Source organism: Neolamprologus brichardi, chromosome 1 (assembly GCF_056152115.1).
Source record: "Neolamprologus brichardi isolate AB-2024 chromosome 1, ASM5615211v1, whole genome shotgun sequence".
In the NCBI taxonomy this organism is placed as follows: Eukaryota; Metazoa; Chordata; class Actinopteri; order Cichliformes; family Cichlidae; genus Neolamprologus; species Neolamprologus brichardi.
In genome coordinates this window covers 10,189,328-10,210,911 of record NC_142104.1, presented here as the reverse complement: position 1 = coordinate 10,210,911, position 21,584 = coordinate 10,189,328, and the positions used below count along the sequence as shown (strand labels likewise).

General features: G+C 39.5%; 1 protein-coding gene across 2 annotated transcripts; it reads right to left on the bottom strand.

Annotated features, from left to right (window-relative positions):
- Positions 1–4,150: 4,150 nt before the first annotated feature.
- irx6a (iroquois homeobox 6a) lies at positions 4,151–9,232 on the bottom strand. 2 transcript variants are annotated; one of them, XM_006779793.2, is made up of 7 exons: positions 8,886–9,232; positions 7,518–7,793; positions 6,662–6,771; positions 6,185–6,477; positions 5,373–6,050; positions 5,028–5,139; positions 4,151–4,706 (listed from the first exon to the last, which is right to left on the bottom strand). In XM_006779793.2, the coding sequence occupies exons 1-6, from the start codon at positions 8,949–8,951 to the stop codon at positions 5,033–5,035; spliced, it is 1,530 nt and encodes a 509-aa protein (XP_006779856.1). In that variant the 5' UTR covers positions 8,952–9,232; the 3' UTR covers positions 4,151–4,706; positions 5,028–5,032. The 2 variants fall into 2 exon arrangements, with proteins under 2 accessions (XP_006779856.1, XP_006779857.1); XM_006779794.2 differs by having other exon boundaries at positions 7,518–7,743.
- Positions 9,233–21,584: the final 12,352 nt, after the last annotated feature.

The following is a 21,584-nucleotide window of genomic DNA, read 5'->3' as shown; positions in this document are numbered from 1 at the left end:
ACCAGAATTTAATAAAGTTGATTTCATTTTTTTTCCACCTCATGGTGTCTGACTTGGCTTCTTAGCTCATATTATTCCCTCAGTACCACTTGCACTCTTTCCTGTATTACTAGTGGATCATGGGTATTAGACTGACCTTGCCCATTGGTTTAGCAGTGTAACCGACACCAAGGGAGAATCACTAGACAAGCAGGAGAAGGAGAAGCCATGAAAGCAAAGATGTAAAGCTTTGTTACTGTGAGACTCTTACCTTCATAGTGTAGTATCACTTGAGCTGGGGTGGGGGGGGCAACCTCACTATTCCACACTATTCAATTAAGCAGTAACAGATTGTCAGTGAACTGAGATAAGAGATGAAACAGAAACTATTGCCTCTCATCAGCTTTCCCACACTCAACAACCCAGAGTAGACTTGAAGACCCCTCTTTGGAAAAGTGAAATGAGGTCTACAAAAGAATCACGGCCCTGGGAAATGGCAGCACTAATATCACTTTGTGCCATGCTCCATATCTAGTCTGGTACATTGGGATCCTGTTGGGAACACTTTTGAAAAGGGAAAAGAGAGCTGAAGCAGATCACATTGCCTCAAGTATGGCACTGATGATGCAACAGAGGCCTGGATTTCTTTCTTTTTTCTTTTTTTTCTCTGTTTTTGGACGTGAAGCACAGGTCAACCACAGGGTACCGAAAGAATCAGGGGTCGCAATGCAACATCTACCCAAACTGCACAAAGCCAGCTTTTCATCCCCACACTGGCCATTCCACCAAGTCTTTAATTGTCTTTGACAAAGCTCATTAGCAGAGACCTTGTAGCGACATCGGCAATCTGAAATTCCATGGAGGGAGACATGCACAGAAACAATGTCCCACACACATTTCATTGCGCCTTTTGACGAAATGTAATGAAGTGTGTATATTGTCCCCCTCGTATGAACTCTGAGCCATTGCTACAAAGACTTTGTTTTATGAGCCCTAGCTGCCCAGCGTGGGACACATCAAATGGCACCTCCATGCTGGCTCTTTTGTCAGACTAGAGGGCAAATTATTGTTTGTAATGTTGTTGTTGTTGTTAATGTTATGGCTCCTATTTATACAAAGAGGCCATTGATATAGTGTCAAAATAATTCATGCTCTCTTACATCGCATGCAGACCCGTGTTCATTAGTAGTGCCCTGAATGTAAAGTGCACATGTGATGGATGTTCCTGACGGTGCTTTGTCAGAAATTAACCCACATTGACCTATAGCTTAATTTTGTAGAACATACAACGGTCATTGTTAAAATACTCTCAGGTTTTTATGGGCTTTGCTGAGTAAAAAAATAATAATAAAATAAAATAAAAAGTAAATTAAATTAAATAGTTATTAAAATTAGTTGTGTTTTTCTGGTTTGCTCACATGTCACTGTCAATACTGGAGTGAAATGGATTATCGCTAGGCTGGAGCAGACTTTACCTTAAAAATGCTTCTTCTTCTCCTGTTTCTCCACATACTAACTTACCAACTTCACACAATACTTGCCCATTAATGTGAGTCATCTAGCCTGCTGACTTGAAAAGAGCATAGGACGCAAGCAGAAACTTGGCACAGAAAAGACCAATGTGGGCGCTGTGGTGGGGTTATTAAGGTCAGTGTAAAAACTTGTGGAAGTGTTTGATAGCAAAAGCCAAATGATTATAATGAAGCACTCTGACAAGTATGGTCACAGATTGATATTTTCAAACCTATTTAAGGGTTCATGTTTAGCTTAGCTTGTTTTTCTATTTTGCATATTTGTGCCTCTTTCACAGATTATCTAAAATCTGTTTTGGATTATGCAAACATGCTCTCATAGCCACATACCATTTCGCCCCTCCCAGATGAAAAATGTAATTTACCAGGAGGAGCGCGTGTATTAGGGAGATTTATGTGTGCATATATCCCACCTAAAGAACTTATTATTCTGTATCATTGTAGTTTGCCACAGATTTCATGTCTCGCCTCAGATTAATAGATGTCAGACAAACAAAAAGAAAATCTCGTCGGTCCCCTCCCCCTTGCAACGAAAACAAAAAATATGATAAATGCCTATTTACTCATCCTTACTGCCAGTGTGGTTCGTTGTTATTATTAGTAGTAGTATTAATAATCATAATAATTAGCTCCCTCTTCACGCACACACAGATACAAGTAGACCTACCCCAACCATTACCATGTAATAGATGTCAATAGCAGTAATGAAGTTTCTGTCATCCAGATCAGCTTCCATTTACAGCTGGCTGATGTATGCCTTGACTGCCTCTCCTCTGTGCAGCTGCTTTCACCATATGTAAAACTCTATGTATAGGACAGACTAATTGACCTATTAGCTGCTTCAGGCATATGCTGCTATATAAACCCATAATGGCCATTATCTATCCCCACCAGGTAGATTGCCATGCTGTTAATCCAACCACACATGTATCATTACCTTCAGTAGAATAAGGCAACTTTCCTTTATGGCCTATGGTTTAATTAAAAGCGATTGTAAACATTTGATGTCATACCCTACATTCTGAATGTAAATGCAATCCATCCCGAGCATCGTCCTGTTACTGTTACTGTTGAGAAGTTGTTAGCAGCTTGACATGTCTTGTATTACAGTTGTCAGCCTAAAGAAGTGATCTATACATGCAACTTGGCTCAAAAAACTTTACATAAAGTTTACACTGAAATTCATATAGCTCCTATGGGATGCATATGTAATCTATTATATGTGACCATTAGTAGAAAGTATGTGATGTTGAGTTTTTAAGGCTGTCAGTGGTTAGTTTCATACTTCCCCTTTATTTCTCTTTTTTGGTGGGTCAGCTGTAGTGCTCTCAGATCTTTAAGGAGCTTTGTCTGTATTTAAAATCTTCTAGAAATATTAAAGCCTATAGAAATATATTTGTTTTTGGCTTTCACTTCAGCCAAATCATATATTGGCTGTCAGATTAACACAGAGCAGGGAAATTGAACTGGGAAAAAAAACTTTAAATAGGCCTAAGTTATTATTCCTGACCTTCCTCATCCTCATCATGTAGACTTTCCTGGATTTACAGACAGCTACGCCATTGGCCAAGGACAAATGGGGTGACCACAGCGCCTATGAACTGAGCCCGAATTGCCTTAATACGGAAAAGACTTTTATTACAAGCATAATCCGACAAGTACTACCTCAAATGACGGGACTGTGGGCTATTTGGTCTACAGGTATTATTTCGCTGGTGGTATAGAATTAAATTCAGTCATATCTAAATCTCTTCCTGCTCATGTAATAACGATTTTCAGGAATTAAGACAGGAGATTAACTCAGAAACAAAACAAAATAAAACTTCTTTCACTTCGCTGAAGGAAATTGCAACGTAATATTACAGATAAACGCGTTTCGCAAATTTGAAACAACTATATGAATCATTTAAAATGCGTTTTCTCCTCTATTCTAGAGTGGTCTCCATAGAAAAAAACACGTTTTCAAATTGTTACGCTGAATATTTCTTAACATTGTTCGGAAGTGTAACGCGCAAAATAAATACGCACAGCACCGTACGTCTTTTACTACAGAAGCATTTGATTTTAAAAGTTTGAAATAGGAAGATTAAAAAAAAACAAAAACAAAAAAAACTTTTTTCGGACCGTCAACACGGATCATACACTACAGTGATCATCTTAATGCCGCTGTCTGTACAAGAGGCAGAAGAGTTAAGCCATAACGAGACGGTCTATAGGCAAAACATCCAAATCAAAGGGACTTTGAGGGACCATGTGAATTTCTCTGCCGGGTTTGATCCTACAAATGACCTTTTAATTAACACAATGGTAAGTTAGTGCAGAGGCTCGCTTCACAAGGGACAAAGCAGCATTCATTCTATGTTCCTCCCTCGTTGCTTAGCCTGAACAGTAACAAAGTGTTTGATGCCACTTCTGATTAGATGCTGACAATAGAGAGATGATGTCCCCTTTCTTCCACAACTTGTGGATTTCACTCACGTCCTCCTCTGAATTATGACCTTCCATCAGCGCAGCGGCTTTATACATCGAGTCAAGATGATAAACTTTGATCAAACCCGCACACGCAAATGTTTTTTAATTGCCTGATTGGATGTTAAGCTGTATAAATAATCACGGCACAGAAAACGAAAGCTCTTGGGAAAAAATGTATTGTTAGAAAAGATGTCATGAATGGCAAACACAGGAGAAGCTCACATTTTAACACAGGGACAAAACATATTTCCAAGTCCACAGCGGATCCAGTCGTTCATAGCCAGCTTTGAGTCCGACAAGCTTTTCTCTTTTTACATCTGGCAAAATGACACGAAGCCACAGAAAATTGTAACAAAATATTCAAAAGAGATACAAAGTCAATCAATAAACACGTTAAATAATTAGCCAACAGACGACATAACAAAATAATAAATACGTAAAGAAATAAATAAGTTTGCTACACTACACGATTGCCATACACAAATTCGGCCGTTTTTTTTATTCGGCCAGTCTCACACATTTGCATCTAGATTTTTTGCATAAAGTCTTTAACACCATAAAAACAATGTTGTGCAAAATGATAGCCACGTCCACAGTTTGACAGCTCACACTGCAGCAGCGCCAGGTAGTTCCCATGTGTCATACTGAGGCCGGTAGTTGGCCGGTGTGTCATTTAGTGCATAATAAATGTCCCAATAGTTACTGTGGTATATTTCCAGCGATCTAGGAGGAAGAACAGCAGGGATTGAAATAAACGCACAAAATAGAAGGAAAAAAAACTTTATGGTATGAAACATTTCCAAAGAGAAGTTGAGCATAAGAAGAACTGAAATACTTTTGACCGAGTTTATGAATGATATTTGACACTAATCTGATAGAAAAAATAAAATAAAAATAAGCAACATATAAACAAAAAGAGAAAGAGTAAGTGCATTCTTGTGAGTGTTTGATGTTTTTCCTTGCCTCTTGTCTTTGTGTGTGAAAAGCTGTATGTGTGTGTCATGACTTCACTGATTTTTTTTCCACTTCAGTGCAGACTCTCACCTGCTTCACCTCTTCATCACTGGTCTGAAAGCAGTGACCTTGTCACCCTGCACGGTCCCACAGGTTTCACTGAGGTCAGATGACTGTGTCTCGGCTTTGCCACTGGAGAATCCTGCACACCCAAGTGAAAACAAATCTAAGAAGCTTACTTCAAGCACAAGTTGGCAGAAAGTCCCTCACCACTTTGTAACTCATAAATTGTGTTTGTGAACACAAAAATGGAAAGTTTTTGCTTTATTTGTGTACATTAATGTGTTCAAAACAGTATGCTTGTGGCTCATTATGAAAAGACAAACATCAATGTTATCTGTTATGTGAAACTCAGCAGGTACAAGATAGACATACCTTCAATGGTGGAGTACTGACATGTGTCTGGGAGTGCAGCATAGGATGAACAGTGAAGTTGGAGGCTCTTGGGACCATAGCTGCTAGTGCCATAGACCTTTGAGTGCAAGGACGAGCCCTCTGAAAAGGGGCTCTCAACATTGGTGACACTGCTAGATTCATGAAGGCCTCTAATGCCTGCACATTGTCCAGTGGGAGCCCCGATAAGTCTGGTGCTCTGTAGCTGACAGTCCCCGGTTGAGTTGCCTGTCCTCAGCTCAGAGCCATGCTGCTGAGGGCTCAGAATGACCCCCGAAGCTGCCGTCCGAGCCAGAGACCAAATCCGTGGCTTATCTGAAGCTTCATAGTGCGACAGGGACACAGTTCCTGCGGCTGGGCTGGTTGAGGAGGGTGCTTTGGACACTACAGGATCCAGGAAGTCAGCCGGGAGAGGAGGAAGGGTGGTGACATTCTTGATGGCACAAGGGAAAGAGTGAAAGCTGTTAGTTAAACTCAGGTGTAGTTCGGAGCTGCAGTCTCTTTTTTGAGGTGCTCCAGATCCTGCCATGGTCCTCTGGAGGTCGTGCTCATCCGATGCCACCTTTTCACAGTCACTGTCCAGCTTGTCACAGTCATCGTCATCCATATCCTCCAGATCACTCAGATGTAAATCCTTTTCATCCTTGCAATCATTAGAATCTACATGAAAGAACAGGTTTTATTTTCTTAATATGCTGTTTGTCATGGAAAAATAATAAATACATTCAATTAAATCATTTTTAAACTTTGAAAACCATTTTTTACCAACAAGAAAAAAAAATGCAAATCATTACCTTTGGTAACGCCGTCTTGCTCACTCTTAAGGTCATCCTTCCTGTCATCATTCGCCTTATTCTTTGGTGACCAGGTCATCTTGTTTTCCTTTTTAAGCCTTCTCCTGGCATTGGCGAACCAGGTGGATACTTGAGTGAGTGTCATTTTGGTGATGATGGCCAACATGATCTTCTCCCCCTTGGTGGGGTAGGGGTTTTTGCGGTGCTCATACAACCATGTTTTCAGAGTGCTGGTGGTTTCACGTGTAGCGTTCTTTCTTCTGGCTGTGCCATTAAAATCTACTGTCCCGTACCTGGAAACACACACACATACACACACACGCATTCAGCCAGGGAAAGAGTCACCATTAGTGCAGATGGCAAATTATATAGTAGACTACTAATTCAGGTATCTTATATTGTTACTCTCTGCTGTTTGAAATGTATAGTTTCACCAGATCCAGGTTTAATGGTTGTTTTTAATGACGTAAAACTTACCTGTCATATTGATACTGTCCCAGTGAGTGATCATAAGGATAGTACGCAGCAGTTTGAGTAATGCCAGAGTGTAAAGTGCCTGTGCTGTCCTTAATGTCATACTGTGGATTCTGTAAAAGAGAAGGCGGTTGTTATACATTATAAACATTCTGAAAGTTTAGATTAAATATGTTAGCATTCTGAAGATATCTGAAAGTTACTTCATGTAGAAAGTATCTTAGTTCCATGCTAATAAATAACAAGCAAATGATTCAAACTATGAGTTATTAGAGGCAGAAAAGATTTCCCATACATTACATTGATTTGTCACATATGTATTTTCATTGCGTTTGAAGTATGATGTGATGTCCAAAAACATGTGTTGTTAACAATTTTTAATAATATTAGTTCGATATTGTTTTAGACATAATGCAAAATACTTAAATAGACAGTCAACTTTAATTAATTTTGTTTCTAAATATAGACGGAAATAGAAAGAAAAGTTTCAGCTGCACTGCAACAACTCAAACTCCTACTTTTTTTTTTAAAGTAAACAATTTTCTCTACTAGTTGAAGAATCTGATGCCCCCCACCCCCAAAATTACAGAAACGAGTGGCAATATTTTAAAACAAAACACAAAAAGGGGGTTTAACAGTAAATTTTGTTCAAATCAATCGTTTTTGACTCTTTTACTCGTTCACCTGTCTCTTTTTCCTCGCTCTTTTGCTGCTTTGAAGGGGAAGTGCGATAAGAGCTGCCGTTGGATTAAAAGACTTATCGAGACGGATATGTTTGCAGTGTGAGATAAATTGATAAACCTAGCTGATCGATCAGCCTGAGACCCCCCTCCCCCTTTTGCGCATCAAATGAGCCCACCAGAGTGGAGTAGATAGCGGATGGGTCGGTGCTGTAGGGGAAGTAGTTGGCGTAGTTCTGGCTGGCTGCGGCCGCTGCGGCGTAGGGAGAGCTGTACATCCCCAGCGCTGCGTTCAGCTCCGTCCGGCTGCTTGCCAAGAGCCGGTTCTCGTAGGACGGGCAGCAAAAGGAGGCAGCGGCGGCGGCAGCGGCAGTCTGGGAGCTGCCTGTCCCGTCAGAGACCGACCTGGAAATCGAATCGCAGCAAGTCGTACTGGGGTTTGCCGACACGAAAAACTGCATGAAGAGAATTGTGGATAGACATGGTCACTGGCTGTTTCATCTCTCATGTGGATGTCTGTGACAACTCTGAAGTGACTGGGCTATGCTCTGCAAAAATCTTAGCCTTAGTCTAGTTGCTTTAGTATCTTAAAATGTTAAAGCAACCGGTAAATGTGAGCTGATTTCGTTTGCTGCTCTTGAATGATCACGATTCAGGTGTCATTGCCTTTACTTGTGACCTGCCTTAATTCAAGGTAAGTCACTTTTCAGAGAATCCGTGAAATGATAGAAAGTAGGTCGCAGGGAAAAATAAAACGATAAGATATAAAATGTCATTGTCTTCTTTTTTTTCTCCCCACAATTTAATAACAGTTTTATTTCACTACTTTAAACTGCGTGCGAATGTAAAAGACATAAATAGTTGTTTTCGGATATGAAGATGAACAAGAAAAAGTGACCAGCTTCATTTTATCACCGAATTAAAAAAAATGTTTCCGCATAAATAAACAAAATACAATTGCAGCAAAGTCCCAATTTGAGTGTTAATGCAACGATCTGACGTTTACGTTCTGCCAAAAGTCAAAATGTTGTCCTCGGAGAAGTTGTCTGTTAACTTTTTCAGAAGAGTAACTTCTGTCCCCTCATCGACCTGAACTTCTTCGAACTTGTCATTTGGAGCAATAAGAATTTATTAAAAAGGTAAATAAAGCGGTTTAATAAAGATTTAAGCCTTTGAAAATACTCCAATCGTACATGTCAAAACAACTCCATCAGAAAGTTTGCTTATGTGTACAGCATGCTTAACAGCCCAATTACACCTCGTAGTGTGCAATAGGTGACATTCATCTCTATTGTCATCAGAAAAACACGTGAGTTCATTCATAATTCAGTGTAATTGGACACGGGTGTGTGTATATCGATATTTGGTTCAACAACAAAAGCTCCACGCGAAAATAGCTGTCAATACTGTCAAAGCAGTCACTCTTTCGTTTATGTTTCTCAAAAAACTAAAAGCCTTCCTATTGGTGAAATAAAGGAAAAAATATGAATTTAGTCTTGTTTCTGTATACACTATATTTAGGGTAAATGAAAAGCAAAGTGTCTTACCTGTGAAGTTGCATTGTAGGGATATCCAAATTGCGAGAAAGACATAGCTGCTTCTTTTGTTACCATCAGGAATATTCTTCACCCTTGATCGATTGCAACCAATTCTACTTCAAATCCACCGTCTTACACACATTTCCACGCACGGCCTTTCGCTCAATAATAGATGACTTCACTCATAGGAGGGAGACTTTAGGCTGACACCAGCTGCAGATTGTTTTATATGAATGAATAATCCCCCCAAGGACCCAATAAGAAATGAAATTAAGCGTCATTAAGTGCAAAAAAAAATTGTTGTTGTGTTAGCTGAAGGAGGCTTAAAGGATAACGTAAGTCTTCCAAGATATGGACTCTGCTTGTGCTATTATTTGTGGCTCTATAGTTCTTTAGCATTCATCCATGCAAGGGTATCAGCGTGACGTCACTGTAATCCCGGAACGGCAGGGTACCAAGGATAGAATAATGTCTTTGCCAATCACGTCCAACACAGGGTTTTCTTAAGGTGCACTGTACACAGCCTTGTTCCGCTTTTGTAATAGAATTCTTTACCGATTTTCTGAGGTAAAGTCTCGGAAAATTGCACCACTGTTCATTATTATTGAATTGTAACAATGCAATATGGAAACCCTTTGTGAAGTTAAATAAACTAGAAAAGAGAGAGAGAGAAACACTGGGGATGTTTAGTGTGTCTTGTGAGATATTTCATTACTTTTTCACTTTATAGACAAATAGAAATAACACATGTTGCCTAAACTAGAAAAGTCTGCACTATTGTCTGCTTAGATAAAACTGATACCTAAAACGGTTTGTATTATTTACAGTGTATCACAGCTATAGATGGCTGGACCTCTAACACTTTTTTTTAAAATCTCGACCTTTGTTCGCTTCTGGCTCTTTGGCCAGAGGTCCATCCCAGAGTTAATGACGATGATGTTTCTATCTTTCTCTATTAGAGAGAGGGGCAGTCCCAGTAGGAACGGTTAGAGGGGTTTTTGGCAGGTCAATAGACCAGTGATTGATGCGCGCCTGGAGACCTACGTGACCATTACGCGTAATGCGTAATTGTATCAATTAACAAATGGATACATGCCCTTGTTTAACCAACGAGTAACAGAGTGAAAATATGCCTTAGAGGTGAAATCCGAAGAGCTATGCTAGAAAAAAAGACATTGGAAGCCGTGCTCCCCAGTCTAATTAAATATCCGTGCATGGGGGCGACGAGAATTGCATTTTAATTGAATGATGCTCACTTGAAAGATGGGTAAGGAATGATGCTGCCTCACAGTGAATGAAACTAGAAATAATTTTAAGCCTTATTAGATTAGGAGCTCAGCCATTACCAGTTGTCTCACTCTCTCCCATAAACATAAACAAGCTTTACCCTCTTTTCGTGTGTTGAGATGTTACCGGTAGGTAAGAGATCTGTTTATTTCTCTTCTACACTCGCCACTTTTGCGTTGGCAGTGACAGAGGTGATCGGTCTAACTGAGTCATATGATCTGCCCATTTCTGCTTGTCTAGAGAAGTGTAAGTTTCCCGCTGTCACGACTGATACCTTGAGCCAAATTTTCCAGTGCCTTTAATTTCCCTGGCTGATGAATGGCTTTGACTCCCCAGGAGACGCATCTGCGATTACGGTCTTTCTCTCCAAGGGGCGCTAAAGAGCCACGTGCTGGAAATTAAGATCTCCCGTTAGAGATTCTTCATAGAGATAAAATGGTCGGAGTTGTCACGGTCCAGGCTTTGAGAAATGCCGTTTTAAACACCCACGGGCAACAGTAAGTCTTAGAAACGATGCCTTTTGTCCACACAAGTGCCTGTTTCTTCTGAAAGGCCACTAAGCTACAGCAAAAACTTATTGGATAACAAACCATAGTCCGCTATTATTTCCCCTGTTAAACTCATTTTTTGCAAAATTTAAATTTATAATTAATTACATCAAATTCAGCATCATCTCACAGGGTCACTTGTGTTCATTTCTTTCTCTTGAGTCAAAATTCACAGAAAAGGGAACTGAACGAGCAATTTAAAAAAACAAAAAAACAAATACATATACAAAAAAGCCTAGAGAACTTCACAATATCATAACACCATTTCCATTACGTTCTTGACATAAACACAAAGAAGATGAACTGCAGAGGAAGAAGATAAAGGAAATGGCCATTATGACAGTGTTTTATTATTTTTTGATGAAACAGTGAGGTATGAATCAGATGAGCGAGCAATGCTTATAGATCCAGACAACCTGCTTTTACAGAGATATGTAAAACAGCCATATTTTCAGCTTTTTGACAGTACAATTTTCAGATGTTTTGAAATGTTTTATTAAATGTTAGAAGGTTAGATTAGGTTAGGTTTTCCCAACTTCTACAGGCAGCCAAAAAGTTGTTGCTACTCCACCGCCATCATTTTTTTGTATTTATTTTTAATCAGTCATCATCAGGGATAGAGGAAGCAATTAAAAAAGGATACAAGTTACTCTGTAGTAGAGCACAAGTCAGTGCAATCTACTTACAGATTCTTGTTTATATTCCTTACTCTAATCATATATATATATATATATATATATAATGATCAGAAAACTACAGATCTAAAAGAATACTTAAGCCTTATGTTTGTCTGGAAAAAAAATCCCTCCTGAATACCAGGTTTTATTTATAGTTTTAACTGGACACTTATAAGGATTTGACTAACAGATGTTATCAATTTGTAAAATGTACAATTTTTACCTCACTACTGACGAATATCACAATGTATATAAGGAGAATGCACGATTTTAGCCTGTACAACCATTAAAGAAGAATGAGCACACAAGAGAACGTGCACAAGTTAAATGTAATTGCATGCCAGTGGTCATTGCGTTTCTACAAGGGCATGCATGATGGCCTTAGTGCATATGGACAGTCTCATGCATAATGCATGCCTAGTAGTCAGTGTAGATCTCATTGAATAAAGCCAAAATGAATGCTAATTGCAATGGCAGACTGGCCACAGTGCCCTTCCTTCTAAATTGTGTGACAACCAAATGTTGGGCCATTTCTTTATACTCTTCTGTCTGGATAACCTAGCAATCGCATGGTAACAAGAGTTTTTTAGCAGTTAAAATGCTGTTATAGTAACAGTGTTTCTGTCATTTATCATCTGTCATTTCTTAGATTTCATTCTTTTTTCCCATAAATATATTTTAAGGTGAAGTGTTAAACCTATAGTAGGGATACAAAAGCAACTTCTTCATCAAAAACCCGTTTTTCTTCAGCTTCTTTGTAAGCTGTCTATATGTTCAGTCCCCTGTCCTTGTCCACAAGCACTGCGTTTAATTCAGACCCAGAATGATGGTGTTAAAATTAACATAATCTATTCTGGAGTACAGTTGTGAGGGACAAGAAAAAACAGAACCAATACTCCCAATATAGTACAGAACAAATAAAATGCTTACCGGGTTTATGCATCATGCAGGTATAGATGTTTTTGTCAACAAAACAACAACAAAAACAAAAACAAAGTCACTTCTTGAAACAGTCTGGCAGTTGCAATTTGTAGACACACCATTTGACCTGACTGGTCATATAACAGGACATTTAACTACTAGCAGACAAAGGCATTCACGCTCATTCACTCACGTTATTTAACAATAAGCAAGCCCAAAGCTCCATTATATCTTGTTCTGACAGATCCAAGTGGTTACTAATGAGACTGAGTAATACACGCATTCTCCATTAGAAGCATCACCGACTGGAGAAAAAAAAAAACTCTAAAGGTTAAGTCAACACTCAATAGCTCCCAGCCCTCTTCTCCTACTTAATACATTTCCTATGCTGACTTAATGAACCACACAAAGCCTTTCTGGTTTTTCATCAGATGAGGAGGAGAAGGATGGAGGAGGGGTTGGGGGCTGTAGTGGTGGAGGGAGAGGGGTGTATGAAATGGTAATAAGGGCAGACAGACAGAGAGATGGAGGAAGAACCCTGAGTTAAGCAGAGGATGAAGCAGCACCTACCTGGAGGTGTGTGATCTCATTAAAGCCAAATTGGTATATGCCAATAAATCCAAGGCACTTGTGATCTGGAATTATTGCATACACACACATATAGTGCAAACACACAAATGTACCCCATGAAAACCATTATTAATATTGCTAAATTACCCAAATGGATGGAAAAGTAATAAATATTGTAATGAGAAATAATAGACCCATGGAGGATATGGTCACAGCAGTGGTCGGTTAACACTAAAACAAACATCTCCAGGGTTGACGAGTAATTACAGTGTGCACAGGGAGTCATTAAAGCTTCATCAAACAGAGAAAGAACGGCATAGGGCGAGTGTAACATCATGACAATTGTCTCAATAAATCAATCTGGTCTAGAGAAGAAAAGGATAATTGCATGTGATGACAGTACAACGTTGATTACTGTATAAGTAGTGCCACTCACTGTGGTATGGTACAGTTTGATTGGTACCTTGGGTTTAAAAACAATATATATTTTGAAAGATTATAATTACACATATAGTTGTTTGGGGTTGGTTTTTTTGGATTTAAATCTGTACATGAATGGACAAACATAATTTGTGTTGCATTTGTACCACTGCCACGCTGATCGCTTGTATTCAGATGTTTAAGTCAAACAAAACCTCTGAAATTTTTTGTTGGGAGTCCTGTGTCTCAGAGGCCCCTGAGGCTCACGGGATGCAATATGTGAGTGAGTGAGTGAGAGAGAAGGAGTGTGTGGATATGCAGGCATGTGTGTTGTTTGTGTGTGCTGGCTGGCAGAGTCCCCTTGAGGCTCTACTGTAAAGCTATCATCAGTGGTGGTGTCAGGGATTTGTTGCTTGTCACTGAGTGAGAGAGGGAGTCCTGGCAGTAACTCTGGGAAATAACTGCTTATGGAGAGAGAGCCTTGTTACACAGTTTGTGTGAGCGTAGACGTGTGCAAGACAGAGGGAGATAGGCAGAGAGCGAGGGAGAGAGAAGGACAGAGAATAAGTGGGAAATATTTGTATCTATTTTCTCCACGTGGTATCAGGAGGTCTATGTTTGAGTATACAAGCAGGCCGTAGGTCAGTCATATGGTGTATGTTTCCTCGTGTCAGCTTTTATGTGGAGGCCTTAGGCTCTTCGTCCATGTGAACTCTTGTTCGCAAGTGTTGTGTATCCATGTTGCTGCATGCTCTGGCAACAATACGACATCTGTGCTTTCTTGTGTATTAACTTTGAAATTTGAAAATAGTCATGATCAAAAATGTCACTTCAGCCACTGACAATATGGAGTATTTTTATGCTAACACATTGCTATCATGCCCATGTGCGTGTATGTGTGGTCTTCGTTGAGATGGGTGCTGACTTCTAACCGAACCTTCCCTCAAGGCAGAGGGCCAGAAGCAGCAAAGTGCTGCTGCCGGGTAAATACATGTATCTTCAAAAAAAGAAGAAAAGGAAAGAAAAAGAAACTCTTCAGGAATGATGAATGGAGGGCTCATTTTCTCATTGACAATCGTGTATTTCTAAAATCGCATGTTGGCGTGTGACCGGGAATAAAGGGCCCAAGGGCCATGAAATTCACGCAACTCATAAATGATCATGTCAGCGTTCAAATGTAGGAAGAAAAGGGAAGACAGGGTAAACTGCTGTTACATGGTTTCCATCTGACTGCAGCTGCTAAATCCACAGCAGCATTGTGGCCTATTGCTAGGGCCCACGGAGACTGAAAGACAGTTCCTATTACTGTCAGTCCAATTACCGGCCGCAGTACAGCCACTGCTGTCAGCGCTGGACCAGTCATGGTATGTGTTGGCATCTTTTCTCTCATGTATGGCCATACATCCTCAGCAGGGAATCTTGTCCAAATTGATTTCAACATTATTGTATTATCTTGTTGTTGAAGTAGCCCAACACGTATAAATCATGGTCTGCGTCAGGATGCATTCAATGGAAACAATTAAAATTTGTGAAAAAAAATATTACGATACAATAGCAAAATGGCTGCAATATATTCATTATGGTTTTATCTGTCCGTGCCGTAATCCATCACATATATACATATACAGACCTAGAAGTGGGGGAAGTGATGAAACGTGGTATAAATATTGAAACACTCCTCAGTACAAAGACAGAGCTCTTCGTTGAGTGTGTCTGCCGAGCTAGTGTTGCACCACATGGAGACTAAAAAGGCCCAGCCCCATCTGGTCCTGGTTCAGTCTGGTTTACTGCAAAATGGTGCCAATACAAATAGCTGAGCTTGATGTTTGTTTGCATAAATTGTTTTGAAAGGCTTCACCAAGAGTTTTTTGGGTGGATTACGGGAGGGGAAGTTGGGGAGCCAGCCATGGTGAAATAATCCTCACTGAGCTGACAGTTAGATTTGCTCCTCTTTAAGAATAAAAAAAATAAATAAAGATTGTTTTGGATTTTTCTTTTCTGTTCCTGGCAGTGAGTTAGGGCTGTGAACTTTTCAGTGGCTGTGCGTGCATAAAACGTGGGTGTATGGTGATGGAGAATGCTGAGCTGCTCTCTTTTCTCTCGTAACATAGCAGTGTCAATTTTGATAACATCAGCGTTGCATTTAACACATGCTCGTAGTTCAGCTGGAAGTTCAGAAGCCCAGTGGAATGCAGGGAAATGTCTCTCTTCCTATAAACCTTACATATCCTCTTTGATTTTACTCCCATAGGTCAATGAAACACCAATAGAAGGGTTAAAGCCAAAGAGCAAAGCTGTGTAGTGAGGTGAATTAGTCTTGTATTACAGTGTACAGATAAACACTGACTGATATATGTGTGTGTGTGCGCGTGTGTGTGTGTTTGTTTTGATTGCCCCGCTTGCCAAAGACACATAGTAATCAGCTGGTTACCATAATCAAGTAGCCTTTGCTTTTGCTAGAGGTATATGAAAATCTGCCTGATTGATTTCATGCCCAGGTAAGTGTGCCAAGTCAGCACTAACTGGTACCAGATTGATTTTTGTGTGGGTTGCACGGATGCCCAAGTCACAACAAGAGCTAAGGTGGAAATCACAGTTTTACCAATGAAAGTTCAGTTGTTTGAACCCTCTCTTCTTAAATCGCTGCTTAGTCAGTGGTTGACTCCCAACTAAATCCAGATGCAGCTAAATTTTTTTTTTTTTTTCCTGTAGCATTTGTCTTTGTCTTCAGCCACAGTGTGTCAGGCCGCAGAGCTAATTATGTGTATTATTGCATTTGTGGACGGAAATCTGAAATCTTTTGAATGTGGTTTTGACAAACAGTGTTTCAGAAACTCCCAGTGTGATGCAGTATAAATACAAAAACTTCTACAAGAACAATATAAGAAGTTCTACCCATAACTGAGTATGTTTTTTTTTCCCTTGGTGAATTTATTGCATCTGAAAGTTACACAAAATATTCCATGTTTCAATCTTAAGGTTATAAGAAAGCAGAGAAAATTAAATCCTGTTTATATTTAGTGGAAAACACAAGTTCACACAACCAAAATCCAGTATCATCCAGTATGATGTTATGCGTTTTGCTTCCTACAGTTGCAGCCTCATCAGTTGGATTTGCATTCTCGTGTGGTTATTCCGATTTGTTTTCTGTCCCAATTTAAGCTCTGTGAGCAGAAGAAAGGAAACAGAATGGGGCACCCCCAGCTTGACTCCATTCAACTTAAAGCAGATGTCACATGCTTGCCAACATCAAACGAGTCTTTTAACTGTGGAGAAGATGAAATCATATACCTTTGATTAGCCTTTTTGCTTGGTCAAGTAAAATAGTTTGTACATGGTTGCTGAAACCACCCTGACCTTGGCCTCATTGCAAATGCGTCATCAGATTACAGCAAACAAGGGGGAAAAACAGCCACTCATGTTTCTATTTTAAGATGTTAAGGCTAATTTCTGATTTGCTGATTGTCAAGCTTACTTTGGAGAAAGCAAGAAGATTGGATCTGATCTCCACAGACCCCCATTTCCTGGATGAACTTGAACATGTCTTAGCAGGAGCCAGTATTCTTGAAATATAACTTGGCTCCTTTTTATACTCCTTTTTATATCCTCTTACCCTGCTCAGTTCAAGATGTTTTACATTTTGAAGTTGGGATGTCCACATTGTAGACATGCCTTCTACTTATTTCAAGGCTATTTATTCTGAGGACGATAAGGAGTAAAATATGGAAAAGAAAGTGGTGCAGGAGGCAAAGGTGGGGCGACAAGGTATTCCTTTTAAATATATGGTGAATGAGGGTCCTTCAACAAGTGTTGTGTTTACATTGCTTGTGGGAAAACAAATCGGCTCCGGCTGTGTCTAAGGGGGCTGTAACACAGCTCTTTGGTAGGGAGCGCAGCTTAAATTCCAAGCAGCAGCAGCAGCAGCAAGCACAGTAATGTCACCCCAAGGTGTTGAGAGTAAACATACAGTGCTACCTCTAGGCTAAATAGGGGAAAGAACACAGAGAGATTGAAGTGTACATCAGTGACAAAGTAGAGCAACAGCTTTACCTAGCAGCAGCAAAAGTGAGAATAAATAATTTGCAATATTATTTTGTCATTATGCTTTTTATTATAAAGTTCACACATTACAAAAGTAACGGAACCTCTTGCACTTGATCATACTGTCACCAGAACAAGGCATAGAAGCTATAAAACTGAAGAAAAAGGAACTTGAGCAAGGGTTGTCAAGCTGGGGGTCAGCTGGGTTCTTTAGCACTTTTCAATCATGTGGTGGTGAAACAAAAATTGTTCTGTTAACACGTGGATGTACTGAATGAAGAAAATAATATCTAACATTGTGTTATGTAGCAAAAATAATTTTCAACTACACAGTATTATACACATTTTAAGTAAATGATTAAATCCTTTGGTTGAAACACATGTCTATCATCAGGGCTTAACTTGGGCAAGTTACAAGTATTTTGTCAGAAACCGGCCAACACACATTTTGCATTGAAACCTTTAAATTCTTATGCTATTTTAATTGGTTTTTCATAATAATCTGTTTCCTCATAATGAGATAATAAGAATGGCATTATAACTATACCTTTACTCTGGTTTGTAAAATGCAAACACACTGGGGCTGATAACAGCACAGATTTTATACCTGGTTTTGCAGAAGCAGCTATGTGAGCTGAGAATGTTAAAGGGGTCATTGTCATATTGCAGCATGAAACTACCCACTTTACAATATGACACATTGCCATTTGTGTGTCAAGCATGAGCTTTTTTATTGGCTCAAATTGGTGATGTTATTTTCATTAACACTTTTTTGTCTGTAGTGACTGTGTGTACATACCTGCACTGTGTACACTGTGTGGCTGTAGTACGTGCTTGACCTTTGCCAGTAGGACAGAAAATGCAGTGGAAGAGTGATACCACTGTGCGGTCTCTCTAATCTGCTCACTTAGCCCTGGCTTTGGGGCTCACTTCGCTCCACTTCATCTGAAGCTTTCACATCACTAACGGTATTTTCACATACTGCAGCTTGTCTGCGTTGCCTTTTTTTCCCCATTCTCCTTCTTTCTCTCAATCACTCTTACTTTTGTCTTCTTTTTTCTTATCGGATCTTTAACTCCTTGACTTTACTTCAACTATCTTGTCTAAGTGCAATCTTGGTAGGCGGTGTGGCAACCACTGTTATACTGTATATAACATTCTCATTCTCTCTTCCACTATCGTGTCTCTGTACTCAGTTTGAAAGTAGCATACACACAGGGGCACTACAGCAGTCCAGATGAAGTGCAAACCTTGACTCACAAAGAGGGGATATACGGAGTACAGTATACTTGGTCTCTCTCTCTGCTTACCTTTATCCCCATCTTTGTCAGCACTAATGTAATCCAGTTGATGGTAGACATATAGACTATCACTGAATCCTCAAAAGGCTAAAGTACTGCCTTTCAGTTATTGTACTCATCACTAGACAAATACAAAGAGTAATACAAAGAAGACAGAACAGCATCAGTGAGAACAATATTAAGTTTGTTATGTTCATTCTGAAGTAGTTTTGAAGTTTAATGGGTCTTTAAAGCATAATGGCAAGGACAATAAATAATATGCCATTTAATTATTAACAGCTCCTTAACTCACCATTTGTGAATGCAAGAGTAATGTCTGCTTATGTTGTAAGATATATGTGTATATATTTATGTGTATTTTTCATCTTATTATTTTCCAGTATTGTTGGAAGCTTGATATTAAACTTTCGTGGATTTTGTCCTGTGAGTTGACTAGATCAGACTTACAGATAAATAGACAACACATGGAACTTTTATCATTATGGAGGGACTTCCACAAATGCTCATCAGATAATTATATAAAAATAAATAGATATGGTGATAAATAATATCACTAATTGTGCACATTTTCTATTTATACATTGAAACCAACAATTAAAATGGAGAGTTTTCTTCAGCATCTAAAATATAATTTTAAATATTCTGTTGGGCTTTCCTTTTAATAATATCAGCAAAGTAACATGGAAAAATTTAGTAGGGTAAACTACAATACAGGGTGTTGGTCCTACCGTATCTAAAAAAAACACAGTAATTTGCTGTATTTCTCTCCTACCCATCCTTGCCTCTGTCGTCTTCCTTCCAGCCCCATCCAGCCTTTCCTCTTTTCTTTCTCCGTCGCACCTTCTCAAGCTGTCGACACGCTGGTTCGGAGGGTTTCCTTCAGGAAGGAGAGGTCCGTGTTCCAACCACAGCCTGATAGAGGGAGCCCGATAACCCCTGAGACAAGTACTATACTGCCAGCTGACATGAAGCAGATGTCCTCCTGACCCCTTTCTCTTTGGGAACAGGACACCAAATGAAAATACAGGGGGTACTTGAATATCAGCAGCGCTATTGTGAGGGTGTGAACTTATTGTTGCACAAATTATGAGAATAACATAGAGTAAAGATGACTGAATCCATAAGTAATCAGAAAAACAAAAAAATATTGTTACATGAGTAAACGTGTTCCAAAGTGTTCCCCGTAAAGAGTGGGCTGTTTAGACAAATTCAGCATCCCTGACTGTTAATGTCGCATGCAGTTTTTGTGTCATACGGAGACCTTAGGAAATTATGTAATGTACATCCCCAAGCCGGTCACACACATACAGGCCCACACATGCACACTGGTCACCCACTTGGAGTGAAAGTTGGAGCTGAGCATGCACAGAGACCTTAGAGTGCTGTGACCTCATTACTATTCAGAACCAACGGTGAGAAGACAAGTAGTGCTGCTTTCCCAGTACAGCTCACCCCCCCGTGCTATTAAATGATGTGCACGAGAGTGTGGGTGTATAGGGTGGGCAGCAGCTTCCCCTGAACTCCACTCCTTGCCACTACTACACAGACACACACACATACTCACTTCCTCCTGGGAGATATGTGGGCCTCTGCTTTCTGTCAGGGTGTCTTCAGCTGCAGATCCCCGGGGCCTCTCACTTGGTGGGAATCTGGTCTTCTCACTCCACAGCCAACCTCCCCCTCCTCCCCCCTACAGATGAGAAGGAAAACAAGACCTGAGGAAAGCACTGCAGCTCGTCCTCTCCTATCGTCCCCTGTATTTTCTTTGCTATCTCAATACTTTGCCCTCGTCCCCTTCACTTCTTCTCTTTCGTCTGTGATCGATAACGTTAATTGGCTCACCGAGTCAGTGGTACATTGATTGTGGTCACTAATAAAAGGGCTATTGATTGGCACTTTGTTTAACACTGGCCCATGCAATGAGAGCTGCCCTCTAATGTTATCCTGACAGCAACCTTTTCCTGTTTGCCAGTCTTTTAATGTAATAAATTATGTCACTCAATTAAGGAGACTTTTTTTCTCTCACATTTTCTTTGTGCCCTAACAGTATGAGGACAGTTTGTGGCTCCTGAAAAGCAGAGAGACAACGCGCCTGAGAGCTTGAGCAACAACTTGCCATCATGGGTTTTAAACTTTGTGCTTTGTAATATAAAAGCCACAGATGGTTAACATACTCCTTTACCACTGATACCTGAATTTCATTCTTGTATAACAAGTACATAATAGAGTGAATTTTTATAAAGCAGGATTTTTTTACATTGCGCTTTGTTTATTCAACAGCCGAGAGACATTAAAACAAAATTATGTATTGTGGTTTTAGAGATAGTTTTGTATCATTTTCTGTTATTATTGGAAAAACACAATGCATACCAGAAGAACGTCTGTTTTCAGACGTACAGAAGGCATACTTGCACTGAATAAATAGTGGAAGTTAGGTATACCGCAAGAAAATCCGAGCAGGACTTTGGCCAAATTACATATAAGCTCTTTTTCTACAGTAGAACTAGTATTTACTGAAGGAGTTAAATAAACAAGATAAAACAGAACTGTAAGAAATAGTAACATACAAAAATGCAGAGGTGTCTAAAGTTTGAGGCCACATTTAAAATCTGTCCTATTTTTGGAAATATTTGGACAAAGATCAATAAAACTTACAACACGAAAGATTAAGAAGAAATATTTCTGATAAATTTCGGACGATACTTTATAGCCATGCAGGCAAATTAAAAAAAGCTGTGACATTATGTAAACTTTTTTCTCCAAAAGAGTAGTTGAATACTCTGAAGCAGCATTCAGATGGCATTTTTATCTACTAAACAAACGCTGACTCAAGTAATTGAAAAGAAAGAAACACCACACCATAACAATATACATCAAAATTCAAATTCAGAACAGACACAGATTTGTCTAACTACGGTATAAACTCTAGTTATTCACATCATA

Bases quoted from the DNA above. Each gene is read 5' to 3' on its own strand.
- irx6a (XM_006779793.2), bottom strand. From the start codon at position 8,951: ATGGTAACAAAAGAAGCAGCTATGTCTTTCTCGCAATTTGGATATCCC. The intron at 6,478-6,661 runs GTAAGTTTTACG...GTGTGTTTCCAG, and splicing joins GGACAGTATCAATATGACAG to GTACGGGACAGTAGATTTTA. The intron at 6,051-6,184 runs GTAATGATTTGC...TCTTTCATGTAG, and splicing joins GCAAGACGGCGTTACCAAAG to ATTCTAATGATTGCAAGGAT.